The 16,274-nt window shown below is 40.2% G+C and overlaps 1 protein-coding gene across 2 annotated transcripts; it reads left to right on the top strand.

The window, feature by feature from the left end:
- Positions 1-4,898: 4,898 nt before the first annotated feature.
- On the top strand, positions 4,899-14,869 carry LOC139655645 (poly(rC)-binding protein 3-like). 2 transcript variants are annotated; one of them, XM_071533096.1, is made up of 12 exons: positions 4,899-4,973; positions 5,176-5,199; positions 5,306-5,338; positions 5,446-5,562; positions 6,741-6,872; positions 7,748-7,876; positions 9,007-9,081; positions 10,962-11,003; positions 12,206-12,284; positions 12,886-12,938; positions 13,805-13,974; positions 14,815-14,869. In XM_071533096.1, exons 1-12 carry the CDS (start codon positions 4,899-4,901, stop codon positions 14,867-14,869), a joined length of 984 nt encoding a protein of 327 aa, XP_071389197.1. The 2 variants fall into 2 exon arrangements, with proteins under 2 accessions (XP_071389197.1, XP_071389196.1); XM_071533095.1 differs by having other exon boundaries at positions 9,007-9,150; positions 12,209-12,284.
- Positions 14,870-16,274: the final 1,405 nt, after the last annotated feature.

The following is a 16,274-nucleotide window of genomic DNA, read 5'->3' as shown; positions in this document are numbered from 1 at the left end:
CCCCTACCCCGCCCCTGGAGAGGACCTGCACCGCTGGCTTGGGTCTTAAACCCGGATTAAGGCTTTTTATGTAATCTGGTCTCCTCTGGGAGATTGGAGAGACAGCTGGCAACAGAATCCCTGTCCTTATCTCTCGAACCTCCCCTGGCTTCCAACCAACCTATCCCTTAGCTCTCCTCTACATACGCTATAGATTAGAGATGGGACGATTTCCGGAGCCAGTGGTGGACATTATAGTCATACTTTTAAAAAAGGGTGTTATTTTCAACACATCTGTGGGTCTTGTTTGGAACAACACACATTTGAGTAATCGCAATATACATGTAAAAAACACATATTGACAACCCATATGCTGTTATTGACGTATGTTGTGCTGAAAACGTACCTACGTAGATGTTTGCACACAGTAGACACACAACTGTGCTGAAAATGACACATTGTCTGAAAGAATGCACCCAGTTGCCCTGATGAGGATATGTTTGCTGAAACATTAGTTTTCATGCATTAAATTAAGAATTATTGACGATGCTGCTACTGCTTTTTTGTTTTAATATCTGTCTTTTTCCGTTGTCAGCTCCTCAACAATCTACTTGCATTCTCTCTATCTTTCTCAGAATGTTGTAGTTAGCATAACAGTCTGTTAGTGTCTATTAGTATAGTCTATTTTTGTCTGAGCTCACTTGTGTGGATGCTGTTTGCAAACTCACATTTGAGACATCAGGCTGGTTTATTGAGGCCACTGACTGAAAAATACTCCACCATGAGTAGTATGGTTCCTCTGTATGGTGCGTAACCAGAAGGTCACAAGATCACACCCCTAAACAACCCTAACTGTCCATCATCGATTTGAGAGAGAAACTGAACAACTATCTGCTCATATTTTAGGTTGTTCTGGATAAGAGTATCAGCTGAATGCAATTAAATCTAAAACTGTCAGTGTATTCCCTGCCTAGCTTTACTGTGTTTTGCCTTCCGATGCTGGTAGCAGATCCCTTAGCACCCAATCAGCAGAACTATCTTCACCTGTCTGTACTAGTGTTCCCCATAGATTCACTCAGCATTAGTGGTCTGCCACAGTAAGGACACTGCTGACACTGCAGGAGGAAATCTAAAATAAAGTACATTAGTCAAGATTTTAACATAAAAATACACTTATCAGCCTAAATCACGTGGGACTGCGATAGAGAAGAGTGTAACATCCCCACTAATTGAGACGCTGTAGATTCACCATTTGAGCAAATAAAATTTTGGTGTTGGGTATAGTTACCTCTGTGAAATCTTCTCCGCCCAAAAGAAGTGAAATCCATACTGTCTCTATCCAAACTGATCTTTTCCTCTATCGTCTCTTTGGTTTCCTTTGGTATAAAGCATCACAGAGCGGCCGGGTTGCTAAAAATGAGCGTGCTGTGTGATTGTGTGCTGTGTGACTGACCTCACTGCACAGGATTTCTGGGTACTGAGGTTAAAATTATTCAAACTGTTACCTCTCGCTGCCATTTGTTGCCAACTTGCAAAATTGCCAAGCGCAGCTTTGACTTTTCCACTTCCTAGAGTTTGCCCTTCTTTCTGGATAAAATATCAAAATATTCGGTCACAGATTCAGTGCTACAACTTGCACTAGAAACAAGACTGAGGCCAAAATGGGGCAGATGCAGAAGCAAACCCCAAATAGTCCCACAAATAATAACATACAGCTCTGTAGCCAACTTGGGCTGCGTTCAGGGGAATGAGCACGACTGGCAGCCATGTGAGGCTACTGGCTTGTCTGCACTCTTCTTCAAAAGCCTCAACAAAGGCCTAATGGTTAGAGAGACAGTCCTTCAACCAGATTTAACAGGTTTAACAGGTTTAACAGGTTTAAGCATCCACCCTTTCAGGTTTGTGCCACCAGTCATTCTGTAAGAACAGGTGTCACAGTTTTCAGATGATGGATATCTGATTTTTTGGTAACACTTTACAATAAAGGTACATTAATTAAGGGTTAGTTAATGCTTAATAAGCATTAACTAACCCTTAATTAACAGTTAACTAATGTGTCTGGTAATAATTTACTAATGGTGTTCATGTTAACTAAGGTATTAATTTATAAATTATTTAATAGTTTATAAAGATGCCTATTAAATAATGTATAAATTAATACCTTAGTTAACATGAACACCATTAGTAAATGATTACCAGACACATTAGTTAACTGTTAATTAAGCATTTTATGCTTAATAAGCATTAACTAACCCTTAATTAATATACCCTTATTGTAAAGTGTTACCGATTTTTTTTATCAAAACACCTCAACTGTATTGCTAAATTTGCTGCCTTGGAACTCATTTGTGCTATCATTTCTAATTAAACGCATAGTTGGTCATGTAATAGTTTATCACTTAATAGCTTCTCAAGAACCACCCAAATGCATCATGATTCCAACCATTTCTCGGCTTTTCTTTCAATTACAAAGTATTCTTTCATTCCTCTTTCATTACAAAGTATTTCTCTGATTTCTTCACAGTCAAGACAACTGCCAAGATAGTGACTCTGAATTCCATTAGCTAATTAGCAGTTACACAAGGAAAGGAAGCACAGGAGTGATGAGTGAGACAGAAAAAAACATTGTTCCATTTGAAAATCCACACAGTAACAATGCCTCTGATTGCCAGACAGTGGCATTATCTGTCTCCTCAGTCAAGGTCACACTCTCCAGCAGCTTTTCCTTCCCCTCATTCTCTGTTTTGAATTAGCGGGCCGGGATGCACATCAGAGAAAAACTAAACATTAGATAACTGTAGATAACAATTTTGCACATATGTTAGCTTATGTGTGACATTCATCTGAATGAGAGATCTCCTCCATGTCAGAATGTATCAATCAATTATGTTCTTTTTTTTATCATCCCAGAGAAATGTTGTTAGTTTCATTTCATAGTTCATACAATGCATTGGAAAATCATTAAGAAAAGCTTCAGTCACACATTAATTTTCATTTTGGTCCTTCTCAAATTCAAAATGTGATTGTTCTCAATTCCTCAGTGCTTTAATAGCATACGATAAAGACCTCATCACTAGCTCAGCGTTAGATCTGTTAAGATTCATGGTGGTAATTTCTGTGGCAAGCTGTGTGAAACATCACAATAAAATCATCAATGTGATTTACTTACTTTCGCCAGCACTGTTTTTCTGTTTACTTGGCACAGAGGCACGGAAAAGAAATGGGAAATCTGTAATATGAACGAATGTCCGTTCAAATCTTTTGGACCCACTAACTTTATTGCAGTCAGATTTAAGAAAGTTTCCTTTAAATTGCAATCCATTACCAGTTTCTTGTTATCTGCTTACATTTGCAATCAGTGATGTAACTCACTAAGTATAAGACAATTTAATCAGTCTGTTTCCCCTCTTTGCCCCCAAAATTTACACAACATAATCATAAATGGATAACCTATTGCATTTATTTTTCACTCCCTCTCAATTACATTCATTTTTCATCATTTGAGTTATGTTATCATCATCTATAATCATTATTTCTAGTTGTGTGAAACTGTTCGTGTCTGTAGTCCCACAATATAAACGCCTTTCCCTTCACACATAATTGGATAATTTATTCCAATTTTACTGATAACAATTTGAATTGTGTTATTATAATTATCTACAGCCATTAACTAAAGTTGGGTAAAATTGCAAGTGTCTGTAATCTCACAATCTAAAGGCCCGTTCTGCTTCAAATATATTTGAGTAATCATGATTTTTGTATTTATTTATTTTTACAAAAGTTTGCAATCTGCTTACTGTGTTTTTAAATTGTGGCAGATTAGAATTTCCCAACTCTGATTGTAGTCTACTAAATGTTGAGGCCCACTGGCAGTGAGAGAGATCTAGTTCCACGCTAGAGCGGACTGAAGTGCCCTCTTGTGTTGGCTCTCATAACTGAAGTCTGGCTTGAGTCATTACATCACTTGTCAGCCAGAATTAGATGGTGTCCGGCTGAAATATGGGCTTGATAAAAATAAATACGGTGCTTAAAGTTCGATGGCTCATCTCATGACTGTAGAGACATATGCTGACCTACATTGATGATGGGTTTTACTGCAAACTGCTATATATTGCATTTTTCGTTTAGGTTTTCTGGGGTGGGGTGCCTAATTTTCCAAAGTATAGTTGATTCCATATTCTAAAATGTCATTCTTTTTTTTAACCAAGATCCAATATCTAACAACTACACTGACGTTCCATAATGAGTTTTATTTTCTTGTCATTTTATAAGAGGAGATGTAATTTCTTCTTAATGATGGCTATCTCATTTTGGAATGAAACACAATTTATACACTGTACGTACAGCCAGACAGTCAATAATTAGACTGTCAGTGGATTGCAGCAGGATGGAGGTTCATTTCTTTTTCATCATTCTGGGAAACAGGAGACTCTTTGGCCACACTGTATTTGGATAGTTCAATGCTGATACTCAAATTAGTTTCAGGTGATACAAAAGTGAGAAAAGTAGTCAATTCAATGTCTGGGTTAGGGTTAGGTTAAGGTCGGGGTTAGGGTTACCTATTGTTGAAAATCTGCTTTTTGTCACCTGATAGTTGAGTATCAACACTGGACTGTCCAAATAAATCATTTCCAGCTCTTCTTTTCATCACTGATTTGCAATTTCACATTCACTAAACTGACTGAAGTGGCACTTGCCTCACTGCCCGCATCTACAGCCTCGAGACTGAGAGTTGAAAACGAAAATTATACATATCTGTCTCCTCTCAATATCTGCTTGGTCTGACCTCAATGAACACGTCTTGCCTTCCCTCTTTATCTGGCAGGTGACCGGTTGGCTGACTCTACCATCACACTCGCATTGGCCCTTGAACTCCTCTCTCACGTGACCACACCCCTTCCTTCACATCCAATCCCGACATGGAACCCATCAAGGTCCAATCAGAAGGCGGACTGAATGTGACCCTCACCATTAGGCTCCTGATGCACGGCAAGGTACGAGGACCCTAAAAAGTTTTCTGAGTTCATATTCTTATTTACTCCTTCATTTCCCCACTCTTTCACTGGTGTTATTTCCTTCAGAAGTACAACTCTTCCAATTAGCTGTCAAAAGAAAATAGATAAAAAAGATACAGAGCTAATTTTCTAGGCCCTGTGGCATGGATACCTAACAATGATTTTGTGTGTCTGCTTGCAGGAGGTTGGAAGCATCATTGGAAAGGTATTTATCACAATCACAACAAACAATCTATTAAAAACAACATAATGCCTGTAGCAAATACACACAGCACCTGAATAATGTTTTGTTTTGTTTTGTTTTGTTTCAGAAAGGAGAAACGGTGAAGAAAATGCGTGAAGAAGTAAGTGGAGCTTTACTGTAAATGTCCTTTCATTCTTTTAACTTTTGAAGCACTCCCTACAATAGTTGTTTTTTGCTCATAAACATGACTTTCTTTTTTGCACATAGAGCGGTGCCCGTATCAACATCTCTGAGGGGAATTGCCCTGAGCGGATAGTCACCATCACCGGGCCAACAGATGCTATTTTCAAGGCCTTTGCCATGATAGCCTACAAGTTTGAGGAGGTACAACATTTATCATCCAAACACAACACCCAAAGCAACTTTTTAGAGTTTTTTTACATTGCACAAGTACCATGCTATACTGAGCCTACTATGGTTAGGGTATAGTATCTGCACCCTTTGGTTTTACATTGGAACACAAAGCAGGATTGGTGCTGTTAGTGTAGAAAAGAAATGTTCCTATGTAACCTTGCAACACCTTTTGAAAGAGGGATAGCACCATATGTTTAGGCGGCCTAATTACCAGGATGCTTCGAGCCATACCGAACCAAACTGTCCCAGAAGACTATGGATAAACATGTGCTAGTATGATATCGTGTCATACTCTTATGAGGTGGAAAAACAATAAAAGGTGCTAATTCCCAGACATAGACAGATGTAGCCGTTGTAGAAAATCCAATTTTAACTAAGATAATGAAATTTTATTAATCGCTGTGGGGAAATTAAGTCATTGCAGGAGCAAAAATAATATGACTCAGCAGGGGAAAAAAGGCAAATAGAATATAAGCACACAAATAGATGATAAAAAAGCAATAAAATCAGTACAATACAAATAAAAAAGCAATAAAATAAAATGTGAATAATTGTTGGGTTCTGTAAATGTATTCTGGCATCAATTTAAACACACGTTATGTAGACTATTGGTTGGAAATATGGGGAGGAGTATGGATTAGTAACATATATGGATTAAGTCACAACTGAGTTTACTGCATTAGAAATGTGCTATATATGTATATGTGTATAAACGGAACAATAAATAATAAAATATAAAACTATCAGTATGTATACAGTATGAAATAGTGGAACCATTATGAAAAAAAAAAAACTTTAATATATGCAGAATTTAACAATGAGGGGTGCATGTGCATCCTGAAAGAGAGTGTACTTGTACAACATCCATAAAAAGAGGTTTTTGGAAAATTCAAGCTTTGCTCTCTATTCAGCTATTGAGAGGTACAAGTGGCCTGGTGACTGGCCACTCTAGTTTTGTGTTACAACATAGTAGATAGCTTCTCCTGTATGACAGCCAAGGGAGAAATTTCTGCAGTGCTAATGCATGCTGCAGTGCTGATGCGGGATAAATGCATGAAGGTGGATTTATTCAAAGGCTAACCCTGTACTCTACATGGTGTGAAGAACAAAGTATCTGCCCGATAAAGCGTGGTCTTTTCTCCCCTCAGGATATAATCAACTCCATGAGTAACAGCCCGGCCACCAGTAAACCTCCTGTCACCCTGAGGCTTGTTGTCCCGGCCAGCCAGTGTGGCTCCCTCATTGGCAAAGGAGGCTCCAAAATCAAAGAAATGAGAGAGGTACAGTACAGAGATCCTGCTGTCGCATCCATTGCAAAAGTATTGAAGTGCACATGAAAAATGTGATTGCATTTACTTGTATCTTGTAATCACTCAGAGTGTGAATGTACACATAGAATATGTTAAATGAAGTAGAGCAAACCTGCTACAGTTTAAAACAAGTATTTCATATGTTGCCGTTGCAGATATTAAGATAAATGTTACTTGTGCAAATGTCCCATGCCCATTTTGCTTGGTTGATATATTCCACCACTTGAATCAAAGGTCAATGGGTAGTTTGTAACATATACATTAATGTGTATGCATGCATTGCATAAATATACTATCCTGACATTATAATAAGAAATCTACATGCGTATCTTAATGCTGTGTTACATATCACAGCACATTATGAATCTGGTATGAGACTTTTAGCTCTACAGTTGCTATGAGTGAGACTAGACATTTCAGCTATTAAGTCTAAAAATCCCATCCTCATGCCAAAAAAGAAAATGAGAAAGCATTATTATTATTACAGTGGTTAGCATGGTGATATATTACCTCTACACTGGACCTTTCTGTTGGATCTCTGCTCTAAGTAGCCAGCTTGCTCATCTCTATTTCGAAAATGTGACTTGAAGGGGACGGAGGGGTGGAGGTGCTGTGCCAGAAACTTGTGTAGAAGGAGATAAGTTCTATCAGTGCTCAATTCCTACGGGTCACCAATAGTAGCTGATAAAGGTCATAGATTACTTAATGCCCCTTTAACTTATCATATACTTAGCATGTAATATGCTTGTAGTACACTCAGTATGTTGTCTTGTTAACAATACGTGAATTAAAGCATCACAAGATAATGAATATCCTTCTCACCTCCATTCGTCTTCCACCTCCAGTCCACAGGAGCTCAGGTCCAGGTCGCAGGGGACATGCTGCCCAACTCCACCGAGAGGGCAGTGACGATCTCAGGGGCCCCAGAAGCCATCATCCAGTGTGTCAAACAGATATGTGTGGTGATGCTTGAGGTAGAGTATGGAAGGGGGGAACATTCAAGGGAAATTCAAGGAATGTTACTCACAATGACTAGATGTTGGTGAATCAAATGCTTGACAAATAAAGATGGCAATAGTACCTTGCTGAAAGAGACGCAGTCAGGAAGCTTGATCTTCCCTATAGAGGGTTTTCAGATGATGTAAGATATTGGAGGTCCTCAGCTCTTGGGCAACTGTGGCTGTGAATAGCTGATTGCATTTCTGAACGTAAAATTGAACTTTTCAACAGAATTCATTACACATGGTTATTTTCTGTGCTGTTTTTAATTGGAAACTGATAATTTCGCCACTGATAAATCTGATCAATTTTGTGTTTAGATGTCAGCTTGTTAGCTGGTCAGTTAACCATCACTGTCTTGTTGTAAATACATCTGATTTGCTAATGATTGTGCTAATGTATCTAACATTAGCTAGCATTAATGACTAGTTAACATTAAGATTAGTTGCTTTGCTAAATTAGCTTGCTGGCTAGTTAGCCAGCTAAGAAAGACAAAAATCAACTGTTTGTTTAGGTTAACTGAGCCAACTCTTCTCGAGCTACAACTCAGAGTGCTTTGGTGTAGAAGGGTTAAAGACTTTTTCAGGTATCGCTCTCTCTCTTGCACAGTTGTTATATTTAACTATTATTTGTGCACAACCATTCTCCAACGGGCCTCCATGATGGCACCGGCCGTGGTTCCCAGGAGATTTGTGAAGCAACCCCAATGTCTCTAGAATATATGCTAAAGAAAATGTTTATTTTAATTATTATGAGTCATCATTATCCAGTTGAAAGTGATGTACCAGGTAAATGTAAGTTAAGTTGTCAATATGCACTGCACTCAACCACAATTTAGACGTTGATGTCAGCATGCACAGTGAAGAGCACTTTTGTGTGAGTGTCACAGGTTGTCTCTTCCTAAGGCACTGTCCCTCTTGGTCTCAGTTTATGCAACTGTCTTTCTTTTTTTCTTTCTTTCTTTCTTTCTTTCTTTCTTCCTTCTTACCCTGTTTCTTTCTTTCTTTCTTTCTTTCTTTCTTTCTTTTGTCTTTCCCTCTGCTCTAACACTCTCTCCACGTCTCACCCCCTTCTTGTCCCCCACCCTCTCCTTTGCTCTCCCCAGTCCCCACCGAAAGGTGCCACCATCCCCTACCGCCCCAAGCCTGCCTCCACCCCTGTCATTTTTTCAGGTGGCCAGGTAAGAGCAGACCCACTGGGGGCGTCCACAGCCAACCTCAGCCTCTTACTGCAGCACCAGCCACTGCCTGTTAGTGTCGCACCAGGTTTTACTCACTTTTCCTCCCTACCTCACTACCCCACCCGCCCTCAACTAGCATGAAACCATCACTGCTATCTATTGTACCCTCACAACCATCCACCACCTCCAGCCACTCACACCAGAACTGGGATAAATGGCATTTGTGGTTAACAAAGGACTTGAACAAGTTTGGTATCAAAACTATGTAATAAAGGAATACACACAGTTTTTGGGAGATTGCCCAACTTACCTGTTGGGTGATGAGAACATAGACACCATAATCATGTGTTCCCAGTAGACAGTTCACTCCAGTACTCCATGCTAACACTTCAGGATACACAGATTGTTGTTTTAGTTATACAAACATTTCTTTGAGGCAGAGATAATGTTATTGGTTGAACCTCAATGGACAGAGAAAAAGAACCACAGCTTTTCAGAGCGGAAGTTAGTTAACTGGCAAACTTGAATAAAAAATAAGGAACTCGGGGGCATACCACATACCTAGATAGCTATAGGCTAGTATGGTTAGTTCGACCTTAGTTAGTAGCAACAGCACTAGGCTTCATAATATGAGCTTTCTCACCCCTTGCCTTTTCCACGGTTCTTCAGTCTAACATTACTTTGGAAGAAAAGCTGTGGTTCTTTGGCTCCTCCCATTGAGGTTTAACTCAACCAGAGAGATTATTTCTGCCTCCAGAGCAGCTCTGCCTCTGAAAAATGTTTGTAGAACTCCAAACTGCTTAGCATACACTTTGTTAAGCAATCATAGGCGACAAGCACTAGTATGCTAAAGTGTTAGCATGGAGCACTGGAGTGAACAATCTACCGAGGACATAAATAATTAACAGGTAAGTTGACTAGTTGGTCAATCTCCCAAAAACTCAGTATTTTCCCTTAAATGATACAGATATCATTTATATTTTATTTGTGACATTATATATTGCAAAAATCAAATCAGCTTTTACTGTGGGGATTTTTTTTTTATTTTAAGATGCCCACATGAAAATGAAAAAGGATTACTTTTAAAGCCTATTTTTTTATTTTTATTTGTATGGATTTGTATGGAATAAAAATATCCAAATCTGAAGGATCATCATTAGTTTGTCACTTACAGCTGAACCAAAAAGACTAAGATTCACCGAATTACCAGTAACTGAGTTACTGCACTGAACTGACCCAATTTCCTGATGTGTCATCAGGCGTTTTATTTTTGTCCTTAGGTTCCACTATTGGCCCAGTTGCTGTCTTGGCTGGTGTTGAAATGAAATTTAGCTCAGTTCTGACCTCCGTGGCCCCTATAAGCACATATCCACTAGGTCAAGACACTTTATTCCCGTCAGGGCCTCTCCCTTGGTTTCCTCCACACCCTCACTGTCACCTCCCCACTGTCTGAGTCGTTCCCTATCGATCTGGTTCAACTGGATCTGACTGATGAATAGTTGGAGAACATGACAGGAAGTCTATAGTGCATGACTTTCTAGTAACCTGTCTAAAATATAGCTTAAAAGATACTAATGTGAGTCTATCAAGTGCCAAATAGGTTTAATGAGTTTTATAAATGAAAATGTTTATGCCAAGAAAATGTCAGCAGGTATTATAACTCAAATCCTAGCAGGGCTTTAAGTAGATTGGCTAGATGATTGATTTTGTTATGTAAGTGTTTTTGACTTAATGAAAATTGATGAAATATGTGATTTATTTTATTTATATACAAGTACAGACATAGTGTTTCTAAAATTGTCCTATATTGCAGATTCCTAGTGGTGTGATGGTGATTGAGTTAATGAGATAACAATAAACTCTTCCTCTCATGTTTGCAGGCTTACACCATTCAAGGACAGTACGCCATCCCACATCCAGATGTGAGTGCCAACCCCATGAGGCAGTCTTCACTGCGCTCTCCATACTTCTTTCTCTCTGCATCCAAATTTCTCTCTTCTTTCTCTCTTTCAGCCTCAGGCTCTTACTCTCTTTCCATTCCTATTAATATTAATTGTTAATATTAATACAGCTTCTTTTTCTGATATGTAATTCCTGTATCTTCTAACTCTTCTGACTCTCGCCCCCCCTGCCCTCCGTTTGGCGTCAAACTTCATGGGGCTTGGCCTGCGGTAGTTAAGCAACAGAATATTTTCTTTAAAGCTGCACTAGGCAACTTTGCACTTCCACGGCCTCAACTGGAAGCGAGAGATAACTGTTTGAATCTTTTAATATTTGAAGAACTTCAGAAATCATGTAACGTTACATGAGTACACTGTGCATTCCTAATTCCTAATACGTTTTTTCTTCTTTGTGGCTGGTAGGGATGGAGATAAAAAAATCACTGTGAAAAAATAATTTCACAGCAGCTTCAGCTGTTTAGGAGAAAGTTTTGTATTCCGCTCTTAAGTTTTGATTCCTGATTTCCTCTGCGCCACCGAGATTTCTTGCCAGGGACCATACCCAACCCCAGAATTTCATTTGGGCAAGTAGGGCAAATCTACACGTCTCAGTTAGGAGCGATGGGACGCTTTTTTCTGTTGCAGCCCCAATTTGTGATTTAGGCTGATAAGACGGGTGTATTTTTACATAAAAATCTTGCCAAGTGCAGCTTTAACCAGCAGGGATGCAATTATAATAGGCCAGAATTCAACAAACTTCAATTGGAATATGAAAATCAACTGATGGAACAGTAATCAAGCAATGCAAGATTTTATCTTTGATGCATGTTTTTGTCTCGTCAAATTGGTCACATCCATAAATCCCAGGAGAGACAAAGTTAAAGAAGAGACCAGTGTGTGTGCTCACTTGGGCATTTCACCAACACCATAATGAAACACCATCGCCCCATTCTCAGGCCAAGTCCTTTACGAGTTTCTTTTCTACTCTTCCTCTCTCTCTCTCTCTCTCTCTCTGGGTCTTCGTCCTCCTTCACCTCTCTGTGTTGTTACTTTTCCTCAGATCCTCTCTCTACTCTTGTAGCGTTTCTGACCTGTGTGTGTGTCTGCGTGCGTGTATGTGCGCGCGCGAGTGTGTTTTTAACGATGACCTCATAGCTCTGCTGTCCTCCTCCTCCCCCCCTCAGCAGTTGAGCAAGCTCCACCAGTTGGCTATGCAGCAAACCCCCTTTACCCCCCTCGGACAGACCACCCCTGCCTTCCCCGGTACGTACCCACCTACACGACGACCCTCTTTACCGAAGCTCCTTCTCTCGTTTTTACCTGTAGAGACAAACACATTCTCTTCCTCCTTTTTTCTCTTTCTCTTCTTTTCCTTTCTCTGTCCTTTCTCTTTTTCTTCTTCTTGTCGTTCTCCTCCTATTGGTCTCTGTGGTGCACTGCCAGTGACATGGCCTGCTGGTGGTCTGCTCTTGTTGATGTTGAGGTTTCTTTGGTTTTTGTTTCGTTGCTATTATCTGTTTTCTTTTTGATTTTCCCTTTGCATCCTTTTTTAAGTGATGCGATTGCCTCGAGGGTTTTTGTTTCCATTTAGATAACTAAATATAATGGCGGATGGTGGGTATGTTATACAATGTTTAAGCTCTGCTCAGGCCTGGGCCAGGTTGTCCAGTGCCACAGCAATGCTATCGGTCAAAAGGCAGGGAAAGGGAGTTTTGCCCTGATTTGGACGAAACTCCTGGACCTGCCGTTGGTCACCAGAGCTGCAGTGCATTAACCCTGTACACTCCCTCGATGTGCCAAACTCTATTTTATGTCCTCTTCCTTCCCTCCTCTCTCTTTCTCTGCTTCGTGTGTTCAGCAGCAGGTCTGGATGCCAGTAACCAGGCCAGTACTCATGAACTCACCATTCCCAATGATGTGAGTACATTTGTCGTAATGTGCGAAATGTCCAAGTGTGAGGATGAAAAATGCTTTTTGTTCTGTAGGTGTCCCACATTTCTCCCAGACTGAGATTAATAGAAAACAAAATCTCAAACTACACTGTAATTCAAAATGAGAAATCCGTCATTTCAAAACTGTCACATTTCCTACCTCTGTTATAAAAACAGTTTGTCACTGCCGGAGGTTCAATTATTTTTTTGAAAGTTGTTCAATTGGATTTTAATTTAGTGTCAAAATAGGAGAAATAGCAGACTCTGCCTCAAAGGATGGATTATGGCACAATACAGAAACTTTTCAGAAAAGTTAGCATGATATTGTTATCATATTTGTTGATTTCTACTCTATTTTGGAGTGTTAAAGGTCCACTTTCAGATACATTGGAAGCCAGTGGTGAATCAACAAAAATTGCTCCCAAAAAAAAAGGTCAGGAATATACTCATATCAAAGCACAAATGCACAAATGATATTGGAACAGCATGTCAAAAGCCCTGGTTTATCATCTTTCAACATGGCTTCCTTTTGAAGTAGCTGGCACTGCAATCTGACAACAGATCAGTTGCAGCGAGCGAACATCTCCCCTTCCAGACCAGAGTTATACTACAGTCAAAGGCAGTAGGCTGTGTAAAATGAATGCCCTTAATGGAAAGGACTTGTTTGACCAGAATAAGAAGTATTATTTCTAGTCTGGGAAGTTACTGTTGGAACAGTGACAATGATTGGCCATTATTCACATGCATCATAGAAAATCCATGTTCAGTCAAATGGCCTCAGACCAAAATGTGTGCGTCCATGTCTCTTTCATGCTCTGGCCATCCTAAGTCCCGCCCCCATTTTCTTCCCAGCTAATAGGCTGCATAATCGGGCGCCAGGGAACCAAAATCAACGAGATCCGTCAGATGTCTGGGGCGCAGATCAAAATTGCTAACGCCATGGAAGGGTCATCGGAGCGCCAGATCACCATCACAGGGACCCCCGCCAACATCAGCCTGGCTCAGTACCTCATCAACGCAAGGTCAGTGCCCACCGGTTGTCAATCAAGGGTTGGAGGTGGTGTTGAATCCTCATTTCTCCCTGTACCGTGACTGTTATGTTTTTGATGGTACTTTTTATAGCTACAAAATGCAACTTTTCATCTTGAGGCAGGAAGTGTATTGTTAGTCCCGTCCTCCTCCCCCTCAGTTGCTCAAGTTCCCATCCCAACACTGGTCATTCACCTTAATGAGCTGTGGGCCTTGAATCTAGTCTGAGGCTGAGGGAACCGGCGTCCGTAAAGCCTCCACAGGCGTTGAAGAAGCAGCCAGTGAACGCAGCCAATCTGCAATTAAAAGAAAAGCAGCACTGATGTTCACCATGTTTTTTGAACAGGTCATGTTTGATGCATGTTTAGCTTTGCTGTTCTCTTGTTTCTGCTTTCCTCACTTCCCTGTGATGTGGCTGCTAGCTACACCTTGATAGCTGCAACCTAACTGACCGCTGGCAACACCCAGGGCAATTGATTAAAAAGCCAATTTCAAGCAAATCAGGGAATTTTGGCATGAACACACAGGGTCGCAGACTGCCACACACTGATAATGTATAATATACCCTATTTATGTATTGTTATTTTTACTAAACAATGCATAGAATCTTTAATTAGTCCACCATACTTGTGTTTAAAGTGGAGGAGTGACTTTTTGGTCATTTTATTGGAGTTGATGCACACATAAAACATGAGACAACTCAAAGAAACAAAAACACTACCTCATGTTTGTCCCGTGTCTAGCCTGAAATTGGGGTCAAACTGAGGCTGCTGTTAGGAAAATGAGGAAAAATGGAAATTACTCTCTCCTTTCCCATCATCCCCCACTGCCAGGTTCAGAGACGTGGCGGCCATGTGGAATGACCCATCTTCCATGACCACATCCTGAGATCCCTGACTGGCTCCTCCGTTCGGCCCTTTCCAATGACTGACTACCGCAGACAACCCTGATGAAGCCCTTCGGACTCTGGCTCTGGCTCTCCGAAAACCTTGACCACCCCCCCGCCCTGGTTCACCGTTGTTTATACATCAGGGAGGGTCGGGCGCTCATTTGTTTCAGGGGGCCAAATAAAAAAATAAAAAAAATAAAATCTCTGTTGATTAGGTTTTTTTTTAGAGAACTGTTGAAGCATGTTGAATGTTTAATAGGAAAAACTTGTGTTAAACTTTCTTTCTTCTTTCTTTCTTCTTCTTCTGCCTCTCTCTCTCTCTCTATTGCTTTCTCTATCTCTCTGTCAGTGCTGCGTCATAGAACATCAGTATCCATTTTAAAATATAAAAAAGTAACTGTAAAAAATTGACAATTTTGTAGAACGTAGTTATTTGCATATTACAGCTGCTCAGTGATGCTATCGGCAGAGTGTGTGGTGGGATGTAGCCAAATTATCAAATTTTGATATTTGAATGCTATTTTGAAAAGTGATATTTTTAAAAGATTTTGAACTGTTCTGCTTTCGTCCTAATTCGCATCTTTGTCTACTTACAAATCCAATCTCTACCCATAACTCTTTGCTGCATCACATGACCCTTTTAAGCCAATGGTATCACTCCTAGAGCCTCCCTTCTCATGTTTATTTCCTCTATTTACATTATTGCTTATATTGCATGTGTTCAGTGGTGTAATGTTGTGTATTTGAGTAAACCTGTTCAGTGTATGTGTTCCTTCAAATGTTATAGTATCTTTGTGCTCCAGGTCTTTTCCGCAAACTTTTTCAATATTTTTGGCCATTCACGTCTAGTCCTACTCCCTGCCCAAATGAAAAACTTTCCGACATAGCCTCCTTATATTAACACCGATTATTAGTATAGATGCATGAATGGAAATTAGTGACAAATCAGTGGCTAAAACACTGTATCCATGATTGAAAATTAAAATGATTGTTTACTAACTTATTATTATATTTGTTTTGTACAAGGACTATTGTGACTTAGCACATTAGTCGACTACGCGGCGCTCATGCAATAGACTATTCAACACTTTACTCTGGACTGCCTCTGATGTGGGAGGAATTAGTTGGACTTAAAAACCCAGTGCTGTGTCCAAACTGAACGGCTTCCTTCCCTTGTCCACAGTACAGTCGTAGCAGTAGGCTGCTGTTTTTACCCGGCAACGCGTTTTAGGGTCGAGGTGGAGGTTTTTATGAGGGAGCGAGGAACAAGGGAAAGAAGCCGAATCTAAGCGGCGACGAGGCGTAAACGTTTGGACGAAGCCGAATGGTATTTTTGGGGCCAAGGAATGTTCAGGGGTTCATTGGGGGGAACCCGTGGGGCCTGGGCGGACGTGACCACTCAGT

This window comes from Centroberyx affinis, unplaced genomic scaffold (genome assembly GCF_046629955.1).
Source record: "Centroberyx affinis isolate AG114_WGS23_722 - 3 ecotype Tasmania unplaced genomic scaffold, CSIRO-AGI_Caff_v1 ptg002323l_1, whole genome shotgun sequence".
NCBI lineage: Eukaryota > Metazoa > Chordata > Actinopteri > Beryciformes > Berycidae > Centroberyx > Centroberyx affinis.
The sequence above is the reverse complement of the archived record's forward strand: the minus strand, read 5'-3'. Positions and strand labels throughout refer to the sequence as shown.